Here is a 26,488-nt window from a genome sequence, read left to right as displayed (position 1 = left end):
TTCAGTGGGGTTTGTTCATGCAATATTTTACAATCGGTTAATCATCAACTAAGTCAACAGCATTGTTGCTCTCTCCAATTCATCAGCCGGCAGTAACTACCACAGCTTCATTCAGGTGTTTCAACCCACCACCAGGAGATGTGCAAAACCCACACATCAATTCCAGAGCTCCCACATTGACCAGAGAATCTTGAGCTGCCTGTCCGGCCAAGACAAACATTGCAGCCAGCGTTCCTGACCAGACCACCCCAGTCACCAGCAACCGTGGATGTTTCATTTCTGCCCAGCTCGGTGGATAATCAGAAGATGATGCTTCGACCATTGGCAGTAGATGGAAACGTAAAGCGCTTGCATCTGTCTTATCCCATGCTTGTACTTTTTATACCTGCCTGTTCCTCAAGGAGCTTGAGCACCCTCGAGCCTGTCGCCAATGAATTGGTATCTGGCCAGATGAGAGTTGGACGTGTTGGATTCGTGACTTGACTCCAGAAACATGGCTCTAAATTTGAAGCTGAACTTAGAAGCATAGCAACAGGAGGAGGCCATTCGGCCCCTCGATCGTGTTCCGGCATTCTATAAGATCAGGGTTAATCTGTACTTCAAACCCAATTTCCCGCCCTTGCCCCATATCCCTTAATACTCTGACCTAACAAATAGTGATCCACTTCAGTCTTTGCTTTATGCATGGCACGATGGCCAGGAGCAAGGAGATTTTTCTTGCCTAAAGCCATGATCTTTTTTCAGAAGATACATAAACTTGTAAATGTAAGCGTAAGATTGGAGAACCCAATTAAAACACGCAACTCCTGTGGTACTTTACTACTGCTGGGTAAAATGAGTTCCCACGTTTCTTGCTCAATGTAGCAGCAACTCCACTGTTACATTAATCCTTTCATTTGATATGGAGCCTTATCACTTTGTTGAGACATCTCAAAGCGCTTCACAGAATATACTGTAAAGTGATTGGATGTATTGGTGTATTTAGTGGGTGAAATGAGGTAGCCAATTGCGCACAGCAGTGACCCACAAACAGTCATGGTTTGAATGACCAAATTATTATTTTTTTTTGAAGGGATTATTACCACCAGAAAGCAATCCGCTTTCTCTTTGTAAAAAGGGTTTCTCTCTGCCCAAGAATCGAACCTGGGTCCTCTCGCTTGCAAGGCGAGTACCCTAAGTCAGAAAGACTTTGGCTGATTGTAATGAACTTACCTTTACTTGCTTGCTACGCCATCAACAAAGCAACTGCATTTCTAACCGTCAGGAATGTAGCCCTCGGCAGTATATCTATCTTTTTGGTAGGGATATAGAGGCTTGTCAATGCCAGGTAGACAATGGCCATTTCGTTAACACCCTAATTGAACTTTGCTGTAATTCCTGTTGGGTCTAAAGCTGTCGTGAAAGAAATGTTTTATGTTTTTTGTGGAAATTAATTTCAAAATCAATCGTGGGGGTAGTTCACCGATAGATTACCAATGGACATCACCTCATTTGAAATGAGCTAAAGGCTTCTAATACTTATTGGGAAATGTAGCTTTGGTTGCACTTCGGTCGAATGTGGATTTATAACCCAACACCTCATCATCTGACTTGTCGTAAAAATTTGCTGAAATTTATGAGCTCATCATTTTTCTTAAGAGACTGTGGGTGAGAAATACCTTGTGTGTAATAGCCCTGTAAACTGGACGTTCTTCCATCAAAATGTTCTGATTTCTCCCCAACTTTGGCATAGTTGACGTCAAGCAGCCATTGTTCAGTGAAGCTGGCCAAATCACAAATCTATTGTTCTTTACACCAGTGGCTGCCTCATCTGTGCAGTCGCCTCGCTCCAACGTACACCTGGCTATTGTTCACAAACACAAGCTGAGACAAAAGTAGCTCGTACGTGTTGCACAAAATGACAGATGATCACGGCCTGAAATGGATGTGCGGGTCCTCAATGGTTCACTCGAAACATCGAATCTTTTTAAAAAAAATATCGATCAATACATTCCTGAGTTTTTCTTAAATACCGTGCACTTTTGTTTATGTGGTGGGGGTGAGGGTTCTGTAAGTTTTGCGGCAGATTTTGTGGAATGCATCTTCTATTTGCTGTGTGTTTATTGTTCGAAATCTATGTCTTCTTGACCTGGTCGTCAACTTACCTTAATGTCACCGACTGCATTTCACAATAAGAACCAGGGAAAAGTACATCTCTCTGTCCATTGTACGAAAAAACTGCTGGATAGTCAGAGAAATGACAGAGAACATTTGACTGTAATAATAATAATTCTGGCATTTGATATAGCGCCTTATCACTTCGAGCCGTCTCAACACTCTTCATAGAATACACTGTAAAGTGTAGTGACTATAAATTTTGTGGGTGAAACTAGGCAATTCCAATTGTATTTGGAAATTAGCAATTTTAACCGAGTACAGTTCATGGGAAAAACTGAATAACAGGTCAAATTCGGGAGCCCGACCCGAATTACAAAAAATGTGTTGAAAAAAGGATGACAGACAAGTTATGAAGGAGAACTTGTGTGACAAGTACAACTTTATCCTTCACCTGCAAAATACACAGTCGCTTCACTTTACCGTAACTCCTGTGAAATGCTTTGAGACATCCACCCAACAAGAAAGGCGTTCAATCAAGTGCAAGAATTATTTATTTCACATATAACTATTTTCTTTAAAATTGAGGCTATTTCAGAAGATGTACGATTCGCATTTACAAAACACCGAGAGGTGAGGATATTCTAACTTTGCCCGAGATTGCTGAACAGGAGGACAGAATTAACAAGCCTCAAGATAAGCCTCAAGATCTGAGTAGTAAACGTACAGAGTAAAACCACAACACAAGCTATGTTAATTAACTCCTGTTCGTCTTCAACAATAAAAAGTGGATAAACGTATAGGAGCAAGAGCAAGGATAGAAATAGTTTGGTGTGATTAAATGCTCTGAGTCATCGACACTCCATCTTTGGCCGGGACCTTGGATGCATCATCTGTGGAATTGAACTTGTCAGTGTGTGTGTGGGTTGGAATGATGTCATGACTTTCGCTCAATTACCTTACCTCACTTTCACAGGTTGTGGCTGAGTTTCTATGTTCTTAGAGATTTTACTGAGGATTCGTTCCCCTTTGGGATGGGGAGAGGTTGAATAGAGTTAACCCGAGGGCAACTTTGCCATGGTTTGTGGAGACAATCTGCTCAATGGGTGAAATGGAGTCTTTATGTTTCATCCTTGTACTCTGCGTGTGGAATATTTATTGTTTGGAAGTGTGTACGTGCCCTTGATACCCGTGCACATTTTAGCCCGATACTGTACGAACCCAGAATCAAATCCTCCTCCACCTTTCACCCAGGAGTAGCGCTTATTTTCAGTGTCAAATGATTGTAAATTCTATTCCCATTTGTACGTGTAGAGGCATGGAAGTCGGGATTGTTTGCTGCGAACTGGGGGAATACTTGACGTTGTTTTGGGGGAATATTTTCCTGGCCAGTATTCCCCAGGCAAATGTCACTTCAAGGCTGGTCGTGGACATTGCTGTGCACAAATTGGCTGCTGTGCTTGCCTAAAAAATAGTCACAGTCATTATAGTAAACACTCTGAAATGCTTTCAGACATCCTGACATGAAAGGCGCAATAGCAAATCAAGAATATTTATTCGCCATTATGTAGCGTAAGTGGCGGTTTTGTTTTGAAAATTCTTTTTCAAACACTTAAAAGCCACCCTCCCTCCCATGACACTTTGTGCAAGTGAATGCGTTTGAATAAATACGGCCCGAAGATAATGTAGATCTGGTGCTTCATAAGGTCACGTTACTGACCTGTTCTCTACAGTAATATCAGGTTTGGATTTTTTTTTTACAGTACTTTTCAAAAAAATTCAGTCTTGTATAAATATTTGTTTAGACTTATGAACACTATGTTGTAAATGTTTACATCCAGTTTCCGTTTTTGCTGAAACTGTTTTCGAAAGCGAACTTTTGGGAGGAATGTTCCGACATAAATTATTTATCTTGTTTGAAACGGCGCTGAGTATTGTACAAGATAATGACAAACATCGTGTATAAAGCAAGGTTTTTTTTGATCAATTGGGTGAAGGATCAACAAAATTGCTGGCTTTGTAAGATGTAAATGTTCATTTTTTTAAAACAAAAACACACACACATTCTTCCTTAAACTACAAAAGGCTTGAGTTATTGCAGTTGGTCCCCTTGTTGCGTGGTGCCATACTTATTATGTATCCTGGCTTCCTTTGTATCTAGTATCAGCGATTTCATGTTCGCTCTGTAGATGGACGCGGTCGAACTTGTCAAACGGCCCAAAGGATGATTCCTGTAAGGGCCAAGGACTGTTTAGCTTGGCAATAATCTGCGTGTACGTTTACCCTCTACAGTTAGCTGAACAAAAGCAAACTTGTAAGTGAAATCAGCTGAGCCCTGATTTCCTCCCAATAACCTAGCTTACTGCCAGGGAACCGTGTCCCAAATCCTAGCCCTCGTTTTGTTTTATGATTTTAATGTTGTATATTTTGAATTAGCTCACTTGGCCCATTGTTGGAATTTCCTCTTGCCCTTGAAACAACAGTTCTGTTGCATCTCGTGACTCCCAGCGTTCACCAACCCGACGGGAGGTGGCTGACTCCTTAAGACTGCTCGTTTTTCTTTTTAAAACAAAAAACTCTCCCGGTCCATCCTCTTTAAACCTGTCTCACTCTCTCTCTGCCCCATCTCTGAGGAAATTTTCCTTAGGTAGTAGAATAGTCATTTGATTGCACATTTTGCTTTGCTCGCAATATATGCAATCAATTCACTTTACAGTATATCCTGTGAAGCACGTCTCGAAGATGTGATAAAGGCACCACATCAAATGCAAGGATTTTTTCTTCTTGTTTTTCACTAACCAACTTTAGAGCAGCGTTGATTTGAGCCTCAGTTCAGGTCAGCGCCTGACTCAGCCAGAAGTGGGTGTGTGATGTGGGGGAGCATATACCATAGGGAAGAACATGCATTGAAAGGAAAACCTCAAAATAAATATTCATTTGTATTTTGTGAAACTGCCGGACAATGACTAACGACAGTGCAGGATGGACAAAACAAAAATCCTGTCGATTTCACTTTTTAATGGAAGCGAATGAAGATCATCAAGGTATACTTGGCTTTGTGGGCTATAAGTGCTGTTCAAAAAAAAAAAACTATTTCGTAACCAGTTATTTAATGTGTTGTTGTTCGTGGAGCACTCAACATAAAGCTGGTCCTGTTGAGCTTCATCATGTCAGATCTTTTTTGTCTGCTTGTTTCAAAACAACCCATAAAACAACGTACTCATTTTTGATCATTTCCATGTGCTTTTTCCTAAAACAAAAAATCTTAAATTGTATTTGTTTTAACCACATTATTTTTTTATTCTTGGAATCTTGCTAGCTTCAAGTTCCCATGATACCTTTTGAACTCTCTGCAAATAACCGATGGAGAATCTGGCAAAATTGTTACGCCCCTGAAAGTCTGCGGATGTATTTTTCTGTTTTGCGTGTTTTTTTTAGGGAAGATTTCTTTGTAAGCACAGCATGGGGCAGCAACGTGTGCGTTTCATCGTGCGAACACCCAGCGGAATTACATCCATCCGTGTTTGAAACAAGAGATCAAATCTATTTAAATGAATTGGGAGTCGCTGTCAGCCTAATGTGCTTAGACAAGTTTCCCCCGTTTGTATTATTAATCTTCTGTGATCTTTGCAGACCGCGCGTACATTCTGAAGTCTTATTGACTTATCAATGCAGATTTTGTCGTAGTTTAAGGCACTGTTTGACAGTTTACACGTTGCCGTGGATATCATCCGCGAAAGTGGCATTTTTGTTGAACGCTCAAAAATAAGTTATAGATCAGAAGGAGTGTTGATGCTTTGCATTGGTTCCAAGCGAAATATTTTCACTAACAAGTGACGTCTGATGTACGGGTGTTAACGGTAGGAGTTGGAGCCTTCCTAGATTTTACCATCTGCCAATCGAAGAGCTCAGAAAGATCCTACCGCCTACTTTTGATAGAGAATGCAAATGCATGTCATTCCTGACACCACCACATACCTGCACACATGTTGGTTGGCTGGACACACAGCCACCGAGCCTTCACTGAAGGTTTAAGGGCAGAAGAGTCGGAGGATGTAACAGCACTGATATGTCAGCCAGTCACTTCCATTCCAATCCGGGTTCGTTGATCATAATAATAATAATAATAATAACAATAATCCCTGCATTTGATACAGCGCCTTATCACGTCTTTGAGACGTCTCAAAGCGCTTCACAGAATATACTGTCAAGTGGATTGACTGTGTATTTTGTGGGCGAAACGCGGCAGCCAATTGTGGGCACACAGCAGCATCTCACAGAAAAGGCCCCAATCCTCCCAACATGGAAGCGTGACTCACCAGAGTACTGAGCTGGTGAAAGAGTTACAAGCTGCCAAATAGCTGCGCTTTACATTCCACTCAACGATTCTATCCGGACCCTGAACTTGAGTCAAATTTTAGTCTTTCTGAATATTTAAATTTCAGACTGAAAAGCCACTCCCAGAGCTGTTTGTTTGTTTGCAAACCCAAGTTGCCTGGGCTGGCAGCTTTTGTGAAAGTATTGGCAGACATTGAACAGTCCCAGTTGCTCACCTTTTGGACTTCACACTTGCTAACTCAACTCTGATCTGTGGCAGCTCAATGAGGAGACGTGACTCATGTTAAAGAATGCAGCGCTACCTGTTTATGGAAATACTCGAGACGGTCACACAATCAGATGTAGTTGCATTTATTTGGGGGATCGGATGCTTGTGTTTTTTTTAATCGAAATCAATTCAGATATGGAAACGAACTGGAGAGGATTTTAACTTCCTCTTGGCTGCATTCTTTTGAAACTGGGTCATGTCTTATTAACTCGTGGCACCAGAAAGTGCAAAGCTCACAAATTAGAATTTTGTGACGACTCTCACGAAGGAAAATGCAGTGACTGTTATCGTAGGCAAATGCAGGAGACAGTCTTCACACGGCAACCTCCCTCACAAGCAGCCATGACGTGAATGGCCAATCGCCGAGCAAAAAGTTCCTTTTTTCATATAGTGCCATGGTATCTTTTACTTTCATCTAAACAGGCAGACAGCAGCTTGGTTTAACTTCTCAAAGGTCTGCACCTCCGCCAATGCAGGGCTACCCCAGTATTGCACTGGAGGCTCAGCCTGGACTGTGGGTTCAAAATTCTCAATGTGGTGCATTCTGACTCGCAGTTGAGAGTGCTACCAGCTGAACCGGACTGATGCCAGTTCACACATAAATGTCTTCAATCGGAAAGTGCAAAATTGTTTTAACAGGAGCCTTAAAAAAANGACCCACTGTGCTGAACACCATTAATATTTAAAAGAGTAGTGGAGAGAATAAGATAAGTCCAAGTGGTTAGGTGATACTGTGCCTAAAATCATGTAGAGTGAGTAATAATAATAATAATCCTTGCGTTTGATATAGCACCTTATCTAGATGTCTCAAAGCGCTTCACAGAATACACTGTAAGGTGAATTGACTGTATATTTGTGGGCAAAACAAAATATCAAAATGGGCGTGTATGGAAAGATTGTATGATTGCAACTGTAAGGATCCAGAGAGACAGAAGAAAGTCCTAAGACAATTTGTTTGGACGTTGGAAGAAGAGAGGAATATGTATAAGGAGATAGCCATGGGCGTACTCATAAAGTGAAGAAATCCGGAAAGGTTGTGGTGGAAGCTTAGGAGGTGGGGGGTGGGAAGAGAGAGATTGGATGCAAGCCAAGCTGTTGCTTGGGACTGGGAAGGGAATCGTCTGGGAAGAGTGAAATACGCATCAGTCCATTGCAGTTGAAATAAGATCATCAGTCACTTCACTGGTGCAAGCAGAAAGATAAAAAGGAGTCCGTGGAACAAGGAAAACCAAAAAAGAATTCTCCAGCACCATCCGAGTTTGCTGTGGGGGGTTTTTTTAGGAGGAAAAAGATTGGATCTCGTTGACTGGTCTTAATTTTAAAAGTAAATTTGGAGAAAGATTTGAATCAACAATAATAACAAAAATTACACTTGTATCGCGCCTTTCACGTCGGGAGGACATCCCGAGGCGCTGGAATCATAAGAACCTAAAAATTTGCTGGCAAAGGAAAACCAACGTCCATCGAGTTGGCCTTCCACCATCCTGGCTTGACATGTTGTGTCCCAAACTATATACTGTATCTAACCCCAGACATTATTATTGTTATTATAGCAGAAATCTATTTCATTTCTTCTTGAAACAAACAACACTTTCTGCTTCCAAAAGTAACTACTTCCTGAAGTAGTTGTAAACAATTTAATGTTATGCAATAATAATAATAATAATACTTGCATTTGATAGAGCGCCTTACTAGCAGTCAATTGCGTACAACAGTTTCCCACAAACAGTGGTGGATTGAGTGACCAATTTATTATCACTTTGGTCAAAAATGGTTAAAAAAGGTTGTTGTTCTCTTCCGAACATGGGATGCGTGTTGGTTTCTAGTTTAATTCTTTGTGGTTTACGTTTGTTTTAAACGTGATTTTTTACCAAGAACAATACGCAGCACTTGTTCTTCGGAGAGGAAAGAAAACGACTTTTCTATCTTGTCTTTTATTTCCTGTTGAGTTCAAGTGTGAGAGAGGGCAGTCAGTCATCAAGAAAGCCCTGTGACCTCTTTATCATACAGAATATCCTGAATTGCAAGATACCTGAACTTAACAGGAAACTAATTCTAATGAGATGTGTTGGTTAGGTGGATGTGGTTTCTGAGTAATCTACACATCAAAGCAAGCGACCGCCATTTGCTTAATTCACAGCCTGTTTACTCGTTACTTATTTGGGTTAGACAAGTTCCTGTCACATGAGGAAGCTGCATTATTAAATTTGGAGAAAACACATTGAAGGAATTTTAGGGCGAGTGGAATAGGTTCGATTCCTGGTTGGCCCACTCTGGCTGAAGCACAGTACGTTAGTAAAAGGGAACATCATAGAATCGTACAAATTTGCAGAGCAGAAGGAGGCTATTGGGCCCATCGAGTCTACAAAGGCTCTCAGAGTGAGCGGTTCGTTCGATCCCACCGCACTGCCCTATCCCCATATCCCTTCAAGCCTTTATCTTTCACGTACCTGTCTACTTCCCTGTTGAAACCCACAACGGATTCTGGCTCTATCACCTTCCTTGGCAGGGCATTGCACATCCCAATAACTCTGTCTGGTAAAACACATTCTCCTAAGATCTCCTTTCACTCTTCCTGTGACTATCTTATATCTATAATAATAATAATACTTGCATTTGATATAGCCCTTGTCATGTCTTTGAGACATCTACAGAATATACTGTAAAGTGAATTGACTGTATATTTATCTATGACCTCTAGTCACTGGCTCATCGATTAATAAGATGTCATTATTTTGAGGCAAAGCAACTGACTGGAAAATGTAAGGATCTGCCAACAATCTCTGCAGCAACATAAACACAGGCACATATCTACTCCCCAGTGCCTTTGTGTGGAGGGAGCACTTTGTGTGTACATTTCTGTTTGCAGGACTGTGTCGCTGAATTATTTACAAAATAAACCGCTTGATACTGTGACAGGAGGACAGTAATGTGGGTAGTTTGTAAGGAGGAGATTAACTGCGTCAAAGGACCATCTTTGTCTGATCCAATCTTGTGATCTTAGGACCTTGATAGGACATAGTTATTATGGCCAACATTCCAAAGACAGCTAAGGTCTTGGGAATAGTCAGACATCTCAAGTCTTGTGCTTTGCCGGTAACTCCAGTCCTGTACTGTACCAACTCCTTGACTAAGACATTGAAAACCTCAGCCTGGCTCCTAGAAACCATATTTAATTATTGACGTTGAAGAGCTGGAAACGAGAACAAAAGTCTCCTTTCGTGACCTGAAATATTTTGAGAAGAGCGTCACAATCCCACTGAGGTAAGCAACTGCAGGAACAAATTGGAACAATCTTAACAGTGACCGCTCTTTCCCTTTGTAATGAATTGCAGGTCAAACTATGTGGACATTTCTACGTATGGTGGTCACACGTATTCTTAAATGCTTCAGAATTCACGCCCTTGCTTGAGCAGGTTGCGAAGGGCACGTGCTGCCTCTTGTGTTGGACGCCTTTCAAGTGGTTTGTTTGCAGAGAGTATTTCTGGCAGCCAGACTGGAGAATTTAGGTGTTTGTAATAATAATAATCCTTGCATTTGATATACCACATTAAGGAGGAATAGCTTCAGGATGCATGTTCCGAGCAATGTGATGGAACGTGCTAAGTCTCCATATGGTTTTGTTTCCAAATTGCACCCCGCGTAGATCGTGGCTACAGAGAATTATTTTCTTGTTAATAATAATTATTAATAATAATAATCCTTGCATTTGATAGAGTGCTTTATCCGCACCATTTGTGGGACGCTGCTGTCTGTGCGCAATCGGCTTGTTGGTTGGTTAAAGGGTGATGGTAATCTGATGGGAAATTGGGTGAAGGTGGCTTGATGGTGATGAGGTCAGTTCATGAGGTGCACATGAGGATTATTGTGTGAGTAGAAATCACATCTAATTAGCAATGGGATAACTGGCAGGATCTGATCAGTCTTACCCGGCCTTGTCCAAAGTTATACATCAAAAATATCTTCCATCCGATCTCTCACATCCCTTACTCAATGTCTTCTACAAATTCCACTTATTCGCCACTCTCTGTAGCAAGTAATTATAAAGGAATCGTCTGGGTTCTTTCTCTTCTATAAAAGCTGTGCTCAGAATCAAGGATATCTATCAGTGTTGCAAAAATTATTATTATTATTATTTTACTATTTCAGCATTGAATGTCAGCACCGCACAGATACAGTGAGATAACATAGTGAAGCTCCCTCTCCTGCCCAACATTGGTGACAATTTCTGAAGATCATTCCATCTACAATAACAACAACAACTCGCAGTTATATAGCGCCCTTCCAGCCGGACAGCGTCTCAGAGCACTTAATGTAATAATATAAGGTTTTGCACCTTTCACATCCATCGTTCCCGGGACTTATTTGAACGAGGTTGTTGCGTTTGGTGCTAAAGTACAGGCACTCATTCTTAGCAGGAAATTAGAAATTACCCCTAATGAAGGGCACTATATAAATACAGGTTAGTGTTGTCGTACCTGGGTTTGCATTATACAGAACATCTCCAAATGTGGAGTCCTGTAGCTCAGTGGTTAGAGCAAGTTTCCTCACTCCACACAGAGCCTAATAATAATCCCTCCAAAACAAAACAATAATACATTGATCATTTTCAATCCACGACTGTTTGTGGGACACTGCTGTGCGCAATTGGCTACTGCGATTCACCCACAAATATACGGTCAGTTCACTTTACAGTCTATTCTGTGAAGCGCTTTGAGACGTCCAGAAGACATGAAAAGCGCTCCCATCAAATGCAAGGATTATTATTATTATAATATTATGAACTATATCTATTTTTCCAAGGTAGTGAGCTTTCTGGAAATGGGTGGAGAGAGGAGAGGGGGAATCTAATCTTGCTCTTAAAGTCCCAAGTAATAATTTCTTCCTTGGCTCTCGTCGTCTATTTTACGAATGTGGAATTTAAGGTAAGCAATGGGGCTTGAATTTGGATGAAAAAAAGTCTTAAGTTGTAATCTTTGGACAGATCATCGCCCGAGCCATGAAACATTTCTGCATTGTTGCCAGTAACTTGAAAATTAATATGCACCCTGACTTTGAACATTGATTCCTTAAAGGTCTAGTTGAAGCCAAGGTACAAATTGTCCCTCCCCATAGTCCAGGGTCAAACTCAGAGTGCAGGAGTTGATATTTCTTACGATTTCAGCATTTGAAAATCATTCCAATGCTGTATTGCAAATGTACTGAGAGAGAAAATGGAAGTAAGAGAAAAAAAAAACCTTAAAATCTTTAGAGTTCAAAGTGGAGTGACTTTTTTCTTGTAGGCACGGCAGCTATTTTGCACTCAACAAAGTCCCGCAAACAAGTCTTGAGATGATTGCCCAATTAATCTGGAAAATGGCTTTTCAGGACATTAGGAGAAACGGTATCACAGTATAGTTGATGCCCAGCCAAACGGGTTTAACATCTGGCAATTCACTGTTCCCTTTGAATACGAGCTCAAATCCCAACATACGGCATGAACTCAAACCTTCTGACCCAGAGGTGAATGAGATTGCTACCCACAGAGCCAAGCCGACATCTAGCAGTTTATTTTTTCAAGTGTAAACGTTAGAAAATCCATAAATGCTATTTAAGTGGCATTAATACTTAACCTACTTCATCCATGGTAGAGAGTGACGTGAAACCACTATCTTGCAAATACCACCGCCATGGCAACCTGTTATCACTGGCAGACAGTCCTTACAGTCGGCATACTACTATCGAACGAAAGGCTGTCCAATCTGAATTTTTGCAGCAAAAGAAAGCAAGAGTTAATACCAGCACAAATTTTGTTTACGCTGAAATATAAGCCCCCACGAGCTCCCAATTACTGAACGGATCGATTTCAAAGATCCTCTCACTCGTTTTCAAATCGCTTCGTGCCCCCGCACCTCCCTACCTCTCCGAGCTGCTTCCCCCTCCATTCCATCACCCGCGACCTCCGGTCGGCTGGCTCCGGCCTCCTGATTGTCCCTCGTCCCCTCCGCTCCACCATCGGTGGCCGTGCCTTCAGCCACTGCGCCCCGAAACTCTGGAACTCTCTCCCTCAATCCCTCCACCTTTGCCCCCTCCCGCCCTAAAGACCTTCCTTGTTGATCGTGCTTACGGTCACATCCCCCCCCTCCCTCTCCTCCTGGCTCGGGGTCAGGTTCTGCCACTGTCAAGGTCTCGGGGTCCAAACCCCACGTGAAGGGCGCTGTGTAAATGCAAGTTGTTGTTATTGTAAGTTAAAAAGGAGGAAAATAGCAAATTGGCAGCTGTCCAACTCCAATTAACTAAACATCAGGATCTTTTGAATTGGCTGTACAGTGCCTGTGCCTTTAGGAATCAGACCTCAGAAAGGCACATGGCAAGTGCTGAGGGTATTTTGTTGACGGGATGTGCTGTGGGACAGTAGTCAGTAGTTGACCTGGTGAAGCGTTTGGAACTTATAAACGGTGGAAGTTAAAAAAAATTAGTTGCATAATATTCTTTCCTCTTTATGTAAATATCTTGAGGTTTGTAATTGTGGGTTGAAGCAGTCGTTGGATACTTTTGATTGAGTATGTTGACACTGGAACACTCTGCTTTTTATTACCAATAGTAGTAGTAGTAATAATAATTCTTTCAATTGATACAGCGCCTTTCACGTTCGGAGGACATCTCGAAGCGTTTCACAGGATTTCCTGTAAAGTGTAATGACTGTGTACTTGTGGGAGTTTCAATGAAATAATAGCAATATTATTTGAGTTGATCATAAAACATTGTTAAAAATAATAGTAAGCCTCGCATTTGATATAGCACCTGAACATGTCTTCGAGACGACGCAAAGCACTTCACGGAATGTACTGTAGAGTGAATTGACTGTGTATTTTGTGGGCGAAACACGGCAACCAATTGTGCACAGCTGGTGTTGGATCGACAATACAATGAGGCGTGTGTTTCCCTCAAGAGATTGACTGAACATGTAGCTTCCCAAGACGTACTTAAGGAGTGGAATTTTTTTTTCCTTATGAAGAGGAGTTATGAATTTTTCTTGTGAAGCGCTCCCAAGACATTACCCTGTATGAAGGGTGTTATATGAATGCATGAACGCAAAGAGGGATTTTAATGTATCAGTCAAATAAGTTGCACTTCTTGAGATGGTTGTAAGCCATTTGTTTCGGGCCTTTGTGTTAAATGTTTTTTGTTTTCATGTGCAGGAGGTGGAGGAAAGCGCAAAGGCAAAAGTAAAAAGTGGAAGGAAATATTGAAGTTTCCTCACATCAGTCTGTGTGAAGAGCAACGGAAAATCATAGGTGAGTAAATAACATTTTGTAGTCTCTTTGCCTTATTTGTTCAAAAGATACTGTTCACTTCCCCTTCCCCCAACACCCAGTGGTGAAACCTGAAAGAGTCACAAATAGTTTTGTGTTCCAAGCAGTCAAGAAAGGGAGTGCACTCAGTTTGGTGCAGTTTCTCTCTCTATCTGAGTGGTTTAATTCCTTGAAATGTTAGAATCGAATAACCCGGGGTCATCTGTCATCTTAAGTAACTTAAGCTTCCTTTATTTTGCCTTCCTGCAAATTGGCTCCCGCAATGGAAATTCGGCCGATGTGCTTGAACTTTCCCCTGTGAGCTGTGCAGTCTTCTCCAGCCTTGCGATCCAGCTGATTCCCTCCAATATTCTGACTCTAGTCTATTGCTAGCTTTGAAAAGAGAAGGGAGTTTCGCTCTCCCAGTGTCCTGGTCAGCAATCCCCACCCCCCCCCCTCCCCATCTGCCCCCAAACAAAAATTGGTCACTCACTCGTTGGCTGGAGTGGCCTTGAAAATGGAGGCATTTGTTTGAAACTTTTCATACGTTCCTAAGGTGTTAGTTTTAAGGCCCTGCCCAATATTGCCGAATATTCCCAGAAGATGAGATTTTATTGATGCTGCGGCTAACAAAAATAAAGCTTGGCATTTGTAATTTATTTTAATAATATTGTACTGACCTAGATTTCTGATGTGTTTTTTTTAATATAAAATTGAAGGCGGACTGTTAGTATAAACAGACTTCCCCAGCCAGTCGTTGTCCGTGGGCTGCAAAGTCAAAGTGGACTGGTTGTCGGCTGCCGAATCTGACTTGGGGCCTATTTTACTGGAAGACTCTGCGTTATTTCCTTTCTAGGGTCACCGTTGCTTGCGTGGCAAGAATTATAAAAATTGAAGTGGCTGACGTAATTTGGAGAATTAAGGGGAAGGCCAGTGTTAATCGGATGTCCTAAATTTCCTGTGAATTTTTAGTGCTTGTTTGTTTACTGTTAATTCCATGCACGACTATTATGAAGGTCTTTGTTTTACATGAAGTTATGGCAGATACTCTACCTGCCTGGTTCAGTTTTTAGCGTTGTGGTCACTCAGTCAGTAGGTTGTGGGTCTTGAACCTTTAAATTTATTTATGCCGTAAATCAAGAAATATTCAATCAAGAAACAACAACAACAAGATTTCATTGAGAGAGTGCCTTTCACGTCGGGAGGACGTCCCAAGGCGCTGGACAGTTGGGTCGGGACCCGAGCATTGGGGGGAACTGGTCAGGGTGAGGGGAGGGAAGGGAGGAAGCGAGGAGGGGGTGGAGAGGGGAGGTGAAGGCATGAAGGCAAGAAAAACACGTGATCGATCGAGCACGGACTTCCCTAGACTGGTGCGAATTTTCAGGGGGTGGGGAGTGGGGGGAAACGGGGGTGGACTTCTTGATAGCCCCGTGGACCAATCGTAGTTTGGCTGGCACTGGTCTAGACTGGCGCAGAATGCTGTGCTGGGGTTATGGTGCATTGCTGTCCTCCAGATGAGACGTTAAACCGAGGCCCAGTCTGCCTGTTCACCCGTGAAGGAGCTCATTGTAAAACCACAATTTTCATGGTTACCGTTTTGTGCTTCAGTTTATATAGGACCACCATCCAAACCCCTCTAATCTAATACTAGAATTTTAACTTGTTTTACAATGTTGTTGTTTAAACTGCCGTACATTTGATCTCTGTATCTCTCCAAGACGCCATCCAGCATGAAGGGCGCTATGTAAATGCAAGTTGCTGTTGTTGCATTTGCACTTTCTGAATGTTATGAAGCAGGCAGGGAGATTACTTGCACATAACACTAAATAGCGACTGAGTGATTTGGACTCGGCGTATTTCCGGCTTCGTTCCAGGAGCAATGCGTCCTGGACTCAGTGAGGGAGCTGGTCTGCAGCGTGGGTTATGTATGAGACTCTTGTGAGTGTGGTGGTCAGAGGCGAACGAAATCAACCGCCTCGAGAACAGGCTGCTTTTTTTCCCCAGAAAATTCTATTCTATCAAAGTATAGAGCTTTGTTTTACGTCAAACTTAGCGAAGAAGTCTTCGACGGATAGTTTTAGATTGCAGAGGTAGGATTGGGATTAACCTCTCCGTTCGGTACTTGGGTTTGACTTCACCGGCAACTAATTGAATGCGTAAGACTCCCAAGTGAAATGCTTTTGGAGCGGTCTCAAACCAGCTCTTAATGGGGAAATGTCCGTGGCCCTAACCTAGCTGTAATTTGGCCAGAGAGGTCAAGCACATGACCAGAAATTGGGAAATTCACATTGTTGAAGTGGGAGCTGGTGTTTTCGAAGCTACGGTTGGGAATTGGAATCCATACAGTCACGACTGACTCTCCAATGCAGTGCTGGAGGTGTGCTGCATTGTTCGAGGTGATGTCCTTTGGATGAAATGCCTGTTCAGGTGGACGTTAAAGATCCCATGGCCCTGTTCGAAAAGAGAAGGGAGATTCTCTCTCCCAGTGTCCCGGCCCACAATCCCTCAAATAAAATTGGTCACTCACTCTATGGCTGTTGGTGGGACATTGCTGTGCACAAATTGGCCGCCACGTTCTCCACAAATATACACAGTTACAGCACTTTGCAGAATATCCTGCGAGTCGCCTCGACAACCCGATAAGGCACAATATTAATTGGAAGTATTATTATTTATTATTGTTATCATTGTTTATTAATAATTGCACAAGTAGTTGCCAAACATTTATGTGCCAGTCTAATGTCGTTTTATCTCCCAATACTTTGGCTTAATTTTGGCAACATCAGCAATAGTTATTAGGTAGCAGGTAATGTTTGCAGAAGAGGGCCTAGCTCTGATGCACATTGAAACAGAGGATCAGCACGAAGGTGAACAGTTTACGTTCAACAACAGAGAGCAGTGATTATGTGGAGTGGCCAAACCATAGGGGCTGAGCGAGCAGATTGTGTCAACAGATTTAAGAAGGAATTAGATGGCTATTAGGTGAAGAAATCGATTTGAGGGATGTGAGAGAGGAATAGATGATTTTTTTATTTTTGCTTTGAGACCGGGACAGATAGACTGCAGTGGTCTCTTTTCCGGTGCTGTGTAATTCCTAAGTGAGCGTGCTAACAACACTGAAGACTGTGACTGTCTCGTATCCATCAGGAAGTCTAATTCAAACCTGATGCGGAGGGTGCACTATAAAAACTAATTAGGAAGGGGAGCAGAAGGCAGACAATTTGGTTTGGCCACAATTAGATAAATACAGTGCTACAGATTGTGATAGACCAGCGATTCACAACTCTTTCGTTGCCAGACACCAGCTCAACCTAGTCTTTAAAATGTGGTGGAGCATTAATAATGAACCCTCCCGCCTGCCTGCCTGGTCGCTCAATCTAAAGAGATCTCTGGTATGCATCGTTCCTTCATTGTTTGCCCACAAAACATACAGTCACTACACTTCACAGTAAAACCCTGTGAAGCGCTTGGAGACGTCGCAGCGATGTGGTAAGCAGCTGTATCGAATACAAAGGATTATTGCTCGGGCCACCAGTTGGACCATGAGATGGTGAACTACAAAGGAAAGCTGAGTTCTAGCTGGTGTGTTTGTGAAGGAGCCATCTTCCAATGTGAGTGAGACAGAAAGAGAGAGAGAGAGAGAGAGGAAAAGCTGACTTATCTTCCCCCAACAAGAGTTCCTCCTGTTGGCTGACCGCAGACCATAGGATTGACACTAGGGACGACACAATCATAGCTAAAAGTTTGCACAGGATAATTAAAGTGGGGGTGGAATTGTGAAAGGAAAATAATTTAGTATTGGCTTGAAATTTGTTCTGAAATCAGGCCAATAAAGGACCTTGTGTCTCATTGGATATACAAGCGCAGGAAATGCCACATAATCCAACACATGGCCTGATTCAGTGCTTGGAGAGTATCGACTCTCGAGATGGAACTCGATCTAGTTTGCTCTGGATACGCACTGTTCGACCTGCAGAACAGGTATCTTCTGCTGGGCAATCAGAACCAGATAGCAATGTACTGTGCTTGCAGGGGAAATAGTTCTGTAGCTTCACTCTGTGGAGTTATGTGTTATGCTAGGCTTCCTTTCCCATCCCCCCCACCCACCCACCACCACAGCACTCCAACGAAGCAAGTAAGAGCCAAATCCAAAATGATTCATAAGTCCCTCATTGTTAACACACCCACATTCTGTTTTCAGAATGCAGTTTAGCTGCAGGAATGAGTTTAATTTTTCCACTGCGTTGGATGAGGTTGAGGGCTTCATTCTAACTTGTACATCAGAAGACTTGCCATGGAATTGGCCTGTTATACACCACTGGGGCTAGACCGACTGAGACACTTTCTGCACCATGTTTAGCTTAAGTATTTCAGCTACAACAGGACCGGAAGGACTATGACTGTGTTCGGCATCCCCAAGCTAGGTGGGAGAAACCAGCTGAGAGTTAATTGTTTGCCTAGAAATACACAGTCACTACACGACAGTAAATCCTGAGACAGAAATAAGGCGATCTATCAAATGTTAGGCTTATTATTTTATTAGTAATGCTAATTGCTAGCTTCTGAACTTTCCTCTCCCGAGTTGTTTCTCTAAGGCAGCTCTGCATTAGGTACCGAGGTTCTGTGATGCTCAGCTGCAGGGACTGAGTTGAACTTTGCCATTGAAACTTGCAATGTTTCTATGACCCAGTTTGTGCTGAGGTGGGTGGCTGCACGCAGCCTCTCGTTGCAGTGCAAGTCTGTTGCTGCACCCATCCATTTACTGCAGCGTAGCGACTGTATATTTGCAGGCGAACATTTCATTCTGATTCTCCGAGACTGACCTGGAGAATAATAGTCCCTGTTGCGTATCGGCATGTTATTTTATTTAACCTTCTCCAGTCGTTTGCACTTCATGCGGTTCAGGCTCTTACAGCTAAGAGTCTCCTGTGTTTGAGCAGAAACAAAATCGACTTGTTTTATTCATTATTTCATGTTGCAGACAAGTTGAGACAAGCAACTATCCTTGGGGTGGGGGTGGGAGAGGAGGTTATCTCCTTAGAAATGAGCTGGATCCAAGGTGATCTGTTTCGCAGTGGAATGTCAGAATCAAGACAGCCCTTGGTGGCGGTAATCCAATTCCTTAGTCAAACGACTGCCAGGATGGTGGAAGGCGAAATAGACGGATCTTGGCCTTCTTTGGCCTGGCAAATTCTTATGTTCTTATAACCCGTGGGTGATGGTGAATGGTGAGCAGGCTAACGTGACCACGATCAGGATTTCTCTGGTAATTGCCTTTGATAAACAATTTACCTCGAGTAAAATGTTAATGACTTCAGTGGTGCCACGAGGAATAGTTTGGTCCATTCGGTTTCCTCCTTTAGACGGTGAGCTGTGAATCTTTAATGGACCCCATAATGCAGGCTGATTTCCCAGATGAACAGAAAAGGTGCGACAAAAGCAACTGAGCACAAATGGTAAAACTTCACAATTACGCTCAATTCAGGAATACCCCACTGTGTGCTCCTCTCCTCCCCCACCCACTCACCTAACGTTGGTGTGACAAATACCAGGCTGTGTTTCAGAACAAGTAAACTGGTGAGCATTGCAAATCTTAGGTGACTGTTGTCCTCCTTTGTGAAACAAAACATGTCATTGATCTAAAACCCAACTGATACAATATTTCTTAAGTAATTAAGGCAATCAGTCTTGTGCAAAAAGAGCCAGTGAATGCATTATTCATCACCAATGAACACTTGCAAAAGATGACTGCACCAATTCCTTTAGTAAGCATCAATGAAGGAAATGTCCAAGTTCACAGTTGTCGTTGAATCATGTGGATTTTCTTAAAATTATTGCTGTTTCTCTCAGGTGTTAATCTCAAACTGAATTTAAAAATGTTCATGTAATCCATTTTTGGTTCTAATTCAATTTCTTTTGTCCGGTAAACTTTGTTTTATATATACCACCAATACATTGGACAAAAATATGTGTGTGTGTAATATAATATATAATACAAGGTATGTATTTATTTATAGATCAATTAAGATATTTTAAGATATGTTTGTTGTTAAATAATTGTTGATATGATGGTAGAAACGAGAGAGAACTGCCTATGAAATATAAAGCAAACTGTGCTTCAGTTTAATTTATTTGATAGTCATCTGTTCAGGACAGAGATTTGTTTCATTAATTTTGTATTATTCAATGCAGTTTTTTTTGTGAAGTCAGAAACCATAAACGCACATTAGACATCTGTAAAAGGTCATGTTAATATTTGATGACTTACTGCTCTGCTGGCAATTTTATGATTTCAATCTGCACACTCGTGTGATGGTTCATTTATGCCTCTTAAAGACGCAGTATTGCTGGAGAGGGAAATGGTACGGAGAGATACAAGCCTATAAAGAATTTCTGAGAATGGGATAAATGGAATTGAACTACAAGTATAAAATTGAATGGAGCTTTGTGCTTCTCTGGCAAACCCTCCACATTTGGTTTAGGATGAGCTGAAGACGCCAGCTGTGTATTTCTAACACTCTGGAGTCTCGATTGTATTTCCCAGTGAAGGGTGCAATAAACTCCCTTCCCGTCTGTACCTGACCCTGAAATAACACAGGAACAGGGGTAGTCCACAAAGTAAACAGTCACTCCACTTTACAGTGTATCCTGTAAAGCTCCTCAAGATGTCCTTCCGACGTGAAAGGTTGCCATATCAAAGATAAGCATTAAATTCAACCCGTCAAACTTTCTCTGCTGTTTTCTAAGATCATAGCTTATCTGGGGCTTGATACCATTTGGCTTTCCTTTTTCCAAACCCTCTGATACCCTTACTAGCTGAGTAATTACCAAATTACCCATTAAGTATTCCTCCCGATCTGGCAACAAGTGCTTTAAGTGTGTTGTACAGTCCCACAGTTTTCACCTTCCTTATTGATATTCCTGTTTACAAACTAATCTCAGGAAGAGGTGATATGGGGGAGGGAGGGTGATTTGAGGTTGTTTTCAAACGGGTCAAATTGCTTTTAACTCGTGACGAGTGTCTGCCTGGAAGTCCTCATCTTGCATTTGAGAGTATCGTAGTGTTTGTTTTCAGATAAAATCAAATCTCTGCCATCTAAATCGTCTCCTAATGACAGCTTTGTATACATTTAAAGTGCTGAATAAGTGATCACTCTATTCAACTCAATAATTTGATAGATGTGATCAATTGGTGACAGAATTTTGTAATAATTCAGTCTCTTCTGTGTGCATGTGATTTAGATCATAATGTATGTTGTATGCAGCCTTCCGCACATATATTCTACTGCAGACAGATAGAGAGGATGGTCAAAAGTTGTCAAATCAAATAAGTCAACATAAATAAGAATAATCCTTGCACTTGATATAGCAATTTATCACGTTGCCAATGATTACATTTGAAGCACTTCAAAGAATTCTGTTGTAAAGTGCAGTGACTGTCTTTCTTGTAGGTGAACACAAATTAGGGCCTTCAGTCACAAGAGGCGCTTCACTTGAATATAGTCTTAACGCAACTATTGGCTTAATATTAATAATAATCCTTACATTTGATATAGCGCCTTAGCTAAGGCGCTATATCAATTGTCTCAAACGTCTCAAAGTGCTTCACAGAATATACTGTAAAGTGAATGGATTGTGTACTTTGCGGGCGAAATGGTTTTATTTCCTTATTGCAGACAGCTCGCAATCTGAAGTGGAAGTCATTAAAAGGACTAACTCAAGCAGCGTAGGTTGTTTGCTTCATTTAGCTGCATCTGTATTTGAATTTGTTTTATTACCATTCAAGAGAGACCAATCTCAGCTTGGGTATTTTAACATTGAACACGTGTGTGTACACACACACACGTACACACACACACACTGTCAGCCTGGACAGCATTTGGTTTAGAGATGGATCCTGTTCAGAAATTTGCACAGCTTTGTTTAAAAATGGACAATTCTAAACATTTGGCTTGAGAGGTTTGATACCATTTTTACACTGGTTAAACATACGCAATCTACATGTTCCATTGTTTATATATTTTTCAAACAGGATTACAGTCAGATGGCCACCAAATTATGTTGCTTTATATTTTGGCATTTGCTGAGTTTTAATCATAATAATCCTTGCCTTTGACGTAGTGCCTTATCACGTCTTCAAGACGTCTCAAAGCGCTTCACAGAATATATTATAAATTGTAGTGACTGTGCATTTTGTGGGCGAAATCTTATTGAAATTGCAAGGCCCGACTCTTGAGAGAACCTTGACCTCTGCCACAGAATTAACTTTTATTTTGGGGGGGATTTTGGGGATCATTGTTTCTACGTTGCATTCAGTGAATGTTTTCTGGGGGGAAGGGGGGTGTTTGTGAATTTTGTGGAATCCGTTGCTGGAAGTTACGGTTGAAGCAAAAAAANTCAATGTATTTAAGAGAGAACCTCGTACATGAATGAGGAAGAAGGGAATAGAGGGGTGGGGGGCTTTGTGTGGCCTGGTTGGACCAATAGACCTGTTTCCATTCTGTATCACTTCATGTAACTCTTGTGTTCATGATGGTTTGAGACGTTTCATGCCTGAGTGACTTTCCCAGTTTGTTTTTCCCATTCAGCTTTAGCATTGAGCATTCTCAGGTGAGTATTGACGCAACATGATGCAGGTTAAACGTGCTTTACTTTTGGCAACTTGGAGCATGCCCCAGCCTTCGAAGGTCACTACCTTTTACACCAGTGTTGAATTCTATTTCTTGTGGACTCGAGTGAGAATACCAATGAAGGTACAGTTTGGCACTATCAATTGGGCTCTCAGTTCTTTATGTCTTTGGAATCTCGTTGGGTAGTGATCCCGGTTATATTCCTCCTATTATATTTAACTGGCTTTGTTCTGTTACCCAAGAATCTGCTCAGGGCAATCAATAATGCTGCCAATGACTGGGGGAATCCTCACACAGCAGAATGGCCAAACTCTTCCCCAAACTGAGATCTGCAAGTACAACAATCCAAACATAAACAAAATAAATAAAAAAATTATAATAATAACTGGGTCACTCAATCCATGACTGTTTGTGGGACACTGCTGTGCGCAATTGGCTGCCGGGTTTCGCCCACAAATATAGAGTCATACATTTTACAGTATATTCTGTGAAGCGCTTTGAGACGTTTCAAAGACGTGATAAGGCGCTATATCGAATGCAAGGATTATTATAAGTATTTAACATACAGTGAAAGAGGGGAGACAGAGGGGAAATGAAAATGCACTTGAATCATTGGCCAATGGCTTAGTTATTGGAATTCTAAAGGGAAAGTGCAGTGGTTAGAAGCTGACTTTATCTCTTGAGCCAGGGTTTGACAGATTAATGGGATGCATGTTTCCTTATGGCTGCTGAATTGTAAGGGTAAGCCTCAAACCCAGATCCCCGCACAAAAATTGCACAGAATTCAGCGCTAACAGCAATTTCACTCAAAGAAGCCACAGGATGACTGGGCGTAAAACATAGTAACAGCGATCTTGGTTTTGGTAATTTCAAATATGAATTATGATGATATGTTCCACTTTTAAAATGCCTGCAATTTGATTTGTGTTTATTATGGATGTGGCAGCTAAGTCTGTGTGTTCAGCTGTGGGATCGCAAATTTCTTAGTTATGACCATCTGTAATCCTTGCGTTTGATATAGCGCCATATCACGTCTTCTAGACGTCTCAAAACGCTTCACAGAGTAGACTTTGTATTTTATGGGCGAAATGTGGCAGCCAGTTGCGCACCACAGTGTCCCACAAACAGTTGTGGATTGAGTGACCGAATTGTTGTTATTTTTATTGAAGGCATCGATGTATGAAATCAGCACAGTCCCCACTTAGCTCCAAGGACGTTCCCTTTTTCGGGCCAAGGTGCTCTGAGAAGGAAGTATATCTGCATTTTTGTAGATCAAGTTGCAGAGCTTTATCTTTATAAAACCGGTTCCGTGAGTTTTATTTTTAGCCAGGCAACATTGACCTTTTAAAAATTCTTTTCAACTCGGGTGGGAAAGCGAAAAGAAAGAGTCAACGGCTCTCACCCAAACGTGCGATGCACGGAGTCACACTAGTGAGGACATAATTGGAGTCCTGTTTCATATTTGTTAGAGCACTCGCCTCGCAAGCGAGAGGACCTGGGTTCGATTCCGGGCAGCGTGAAACATTCGCCAAGTTTCCTTACTCCATTCGCTGCTGTTTACTTCCCAGTAAGTAGGAACATGGTTGTTAGTTGATTGGCGGATTGCTTTTCCGGGGGTAATAATCCCTCCAAAAAAAAATCAACAATTTGGTCACTCAATCCGCGATGTTTGTGGAACACCACTTTGCGCAATTGCCTGCTGAGTTTCGCCCACAAAATGTACAGGCAATTACAGTATATCCTGTGAAGCGCTTTGAGACGTCTCGAACCCTGGATAAGGCGCGTTATCAAATGCAAGGATTAAGATTATTATCAGAGTTAAGACCACAGTTAGGGGATGCAGAACAAAGGACACCAGTAGAGTTATTGATAGAATACATATTTTTGTTACACGTATCTTTTGCACATGCAAATACATATTTGCACCATCAAACCACAGTCCTGTAGCCTCTTTCTGCGTGCTAGCTTTGTTCCTCTTTCACAGTTACATTTTCATATCAAAATCTGTAATGGCAGCCGAACAAAGGAGCCGACTGGGTACATTGCCTTTGTATTGGTCACACTATTTCCTACGTAGTTTACCGAGAAGGCGTGTGCTTCCCAGGATATTTGCACTGGAACAACGACATAGCCCAAATTGCTCGAAACCCACACAAACAGCCCCCAGAGGGAATTTTGTACGTAAATGTTTCCGCCCTGACTTCATTTTCTGCCCCCAAATTGTGTGACCGATTTAAATCCACGTTTGCTAAGTATAGCACGGAATTTTGATCCTCTTTGTCTTCCAAACCAGAAATATTGGTCTGCGACTAAAAATACCCAGAATGACTGATTCCTATCTGCAGGTTGTGGCTTGGGTCTTTTCAATGGTTATGTTTGTTTTTTGTATAACAATGTGATATATCACATTATTATTATTGTTATTGTTATGTACAAGATGTAATGAATGCACTTGTAACTAATCTAAGGGATTATTTTCCTTCAATTTGGTCATTAAACCTAATTCCCAAGTGACGAGAATTCCCCAAAGCCTTGTACAGAGCAGCGTTCAATGTCGCTTCTGATTTACATCCTTATTTACTTGTTAATACTTTGTATTTAATGCCTGCTGGTGACCACAGGTTACTATATATAGCTTGTATGTTGACTTAGTGTGAGAGCTCTGTACACATTCCAACCTTCAGGAAGCTAAGATAAAATCAAAATCGAACACTTTCAGCTGTATTGAGAATGAGTGAGTCAATGGAAATTGGGTACAGTAGTTCTGGATTTACAGAAAGGGGTGTGTGGAATTCCTTAATAATAACAACCTTGCATTTGAATTAACGCCTTATCACGTCTTCCAGAAGCCTCAAAGCGCTTTACAGGATATACTGTAAAGTGAAGGCAAAAGGCAAAAGGAGTTCTGACGAAAGGTCATCGACCTGAAACGTTGACTCACTTTCCTCTCTCCGTAGATGCTGCCTGACCTGCTGAGTGTTGCCAGCGACTTCCGTTTTTATTTTGTACTTTAAAGTGAATTGACTGTATAGTTTGTGGGTGAAACGAATAGTTTTCTGTCCTCTGTACTTCCCTCACGCTGTCAGTCCAGTCCCCTACATTAAAATCTCGATCCTGGACACCTCCTGCTCGTGTGCAACTTAAATATAAGAAATTCCTGATATCGTAACCTGACTTTAGGTCTGCACTGGAACCTGATGCTGCTGATAGCGTGTGCGAATGTTGGGAATGTGGATAGAGATGGTTTATCGTGCATCATATTTTAGAACACTTCCCCTTGTACACTTGTGCAGGGAATCGCATTTTAGGCGGTTTAATGAACTCCTCCACATGTCTCCAATTCTGATTTTTGAAACCTCTCCGTCATCTCTTGTACGAAGTTTAACCATAAACTAATACTGTAGCACTAATAAGCCAGCAAATGTGCAATGAAAATTTGAACCACTCTTGTTTTGCTTCAGGTCAAAGCAATTACTGACATCCTAAACCCCAGTTTGATAATATTGTCTTCCGTATAACCACAGATAGGAATTTTTTTATTATGGGACGGACAAGAGAAGAGAGTTGGAAGAGATTGCATAGGGAGGGAGGAGCGAGACTGTTACGGGATTGAATAAGGGGTTATAAGTAAGTGACTTTCACGTGTGATCCTGAAGCTTAAAGTAGGTACAGTTACTGCAGTTTGGTTCAGCGACCTGCTGAGGTTCATCACCTGGCAAACAAAGTACTGAAGTACAGATGTGTTTTGAGCAAAGTATTGAGTGTACACAGTGAGGGAGAAGTGGCATCTAAAAATAAACTGAAATGTTGCCCAGCCAGATATCCCATAATTACTATAGGTTAAGGTTAAACCATTTGCAGCGTAAAGCACTTACCTACTGACA

The 26,488-nt window shown here is 41.7% G+C and overlaps 1 protein-coding gene across 1 annotated transcript in view; it reads left to right on the top strand.

Moving 5' to 3' along the window:
* LOC103186576 (G protein-coupled receptor kinase 5) overlaps window positions 1-26,488 on the top strand; it is a 110,463-nt gene that overhangs the window by 24,410 nt on the left and 59,565 nt on the right. The window contains exon 2 of the mRNA XM_042336600.1: window positions 13,882-13,977. Within this exon, the coding sequence (XP_042192534.1) occupies window positions 13,882-13,977 (96 nt within the window). The remainder of the gene's footprint in view (window positions 1-13,881; window positions 13,978-26,488) is intronic.

The sequence above is a fragment of the Callorhinchus milii genome, unplaced genomic scaffold (genome assembly GCF_018977255.1).
Source record: "Callorhinchus milii isolate IMCB2004 unplaced genomic scaffold, IMCB_Cmil_1.0 Scaffold7, whole genome shotgun sequence".
Classification (NCBI taxonomy): domain Eukaryota; kingdom Metazoa; phylum Chordata; class Chondrichthyes; order Chimaeriformes; family Callorhinchidae; genus Callorhinchus; species Callorhinchus milii.
The sequence above is the reverse complement of the archived record's forward strand: the minus strand, read 5'-3'. Positions and strand labels throughout refer to the sequence as shown.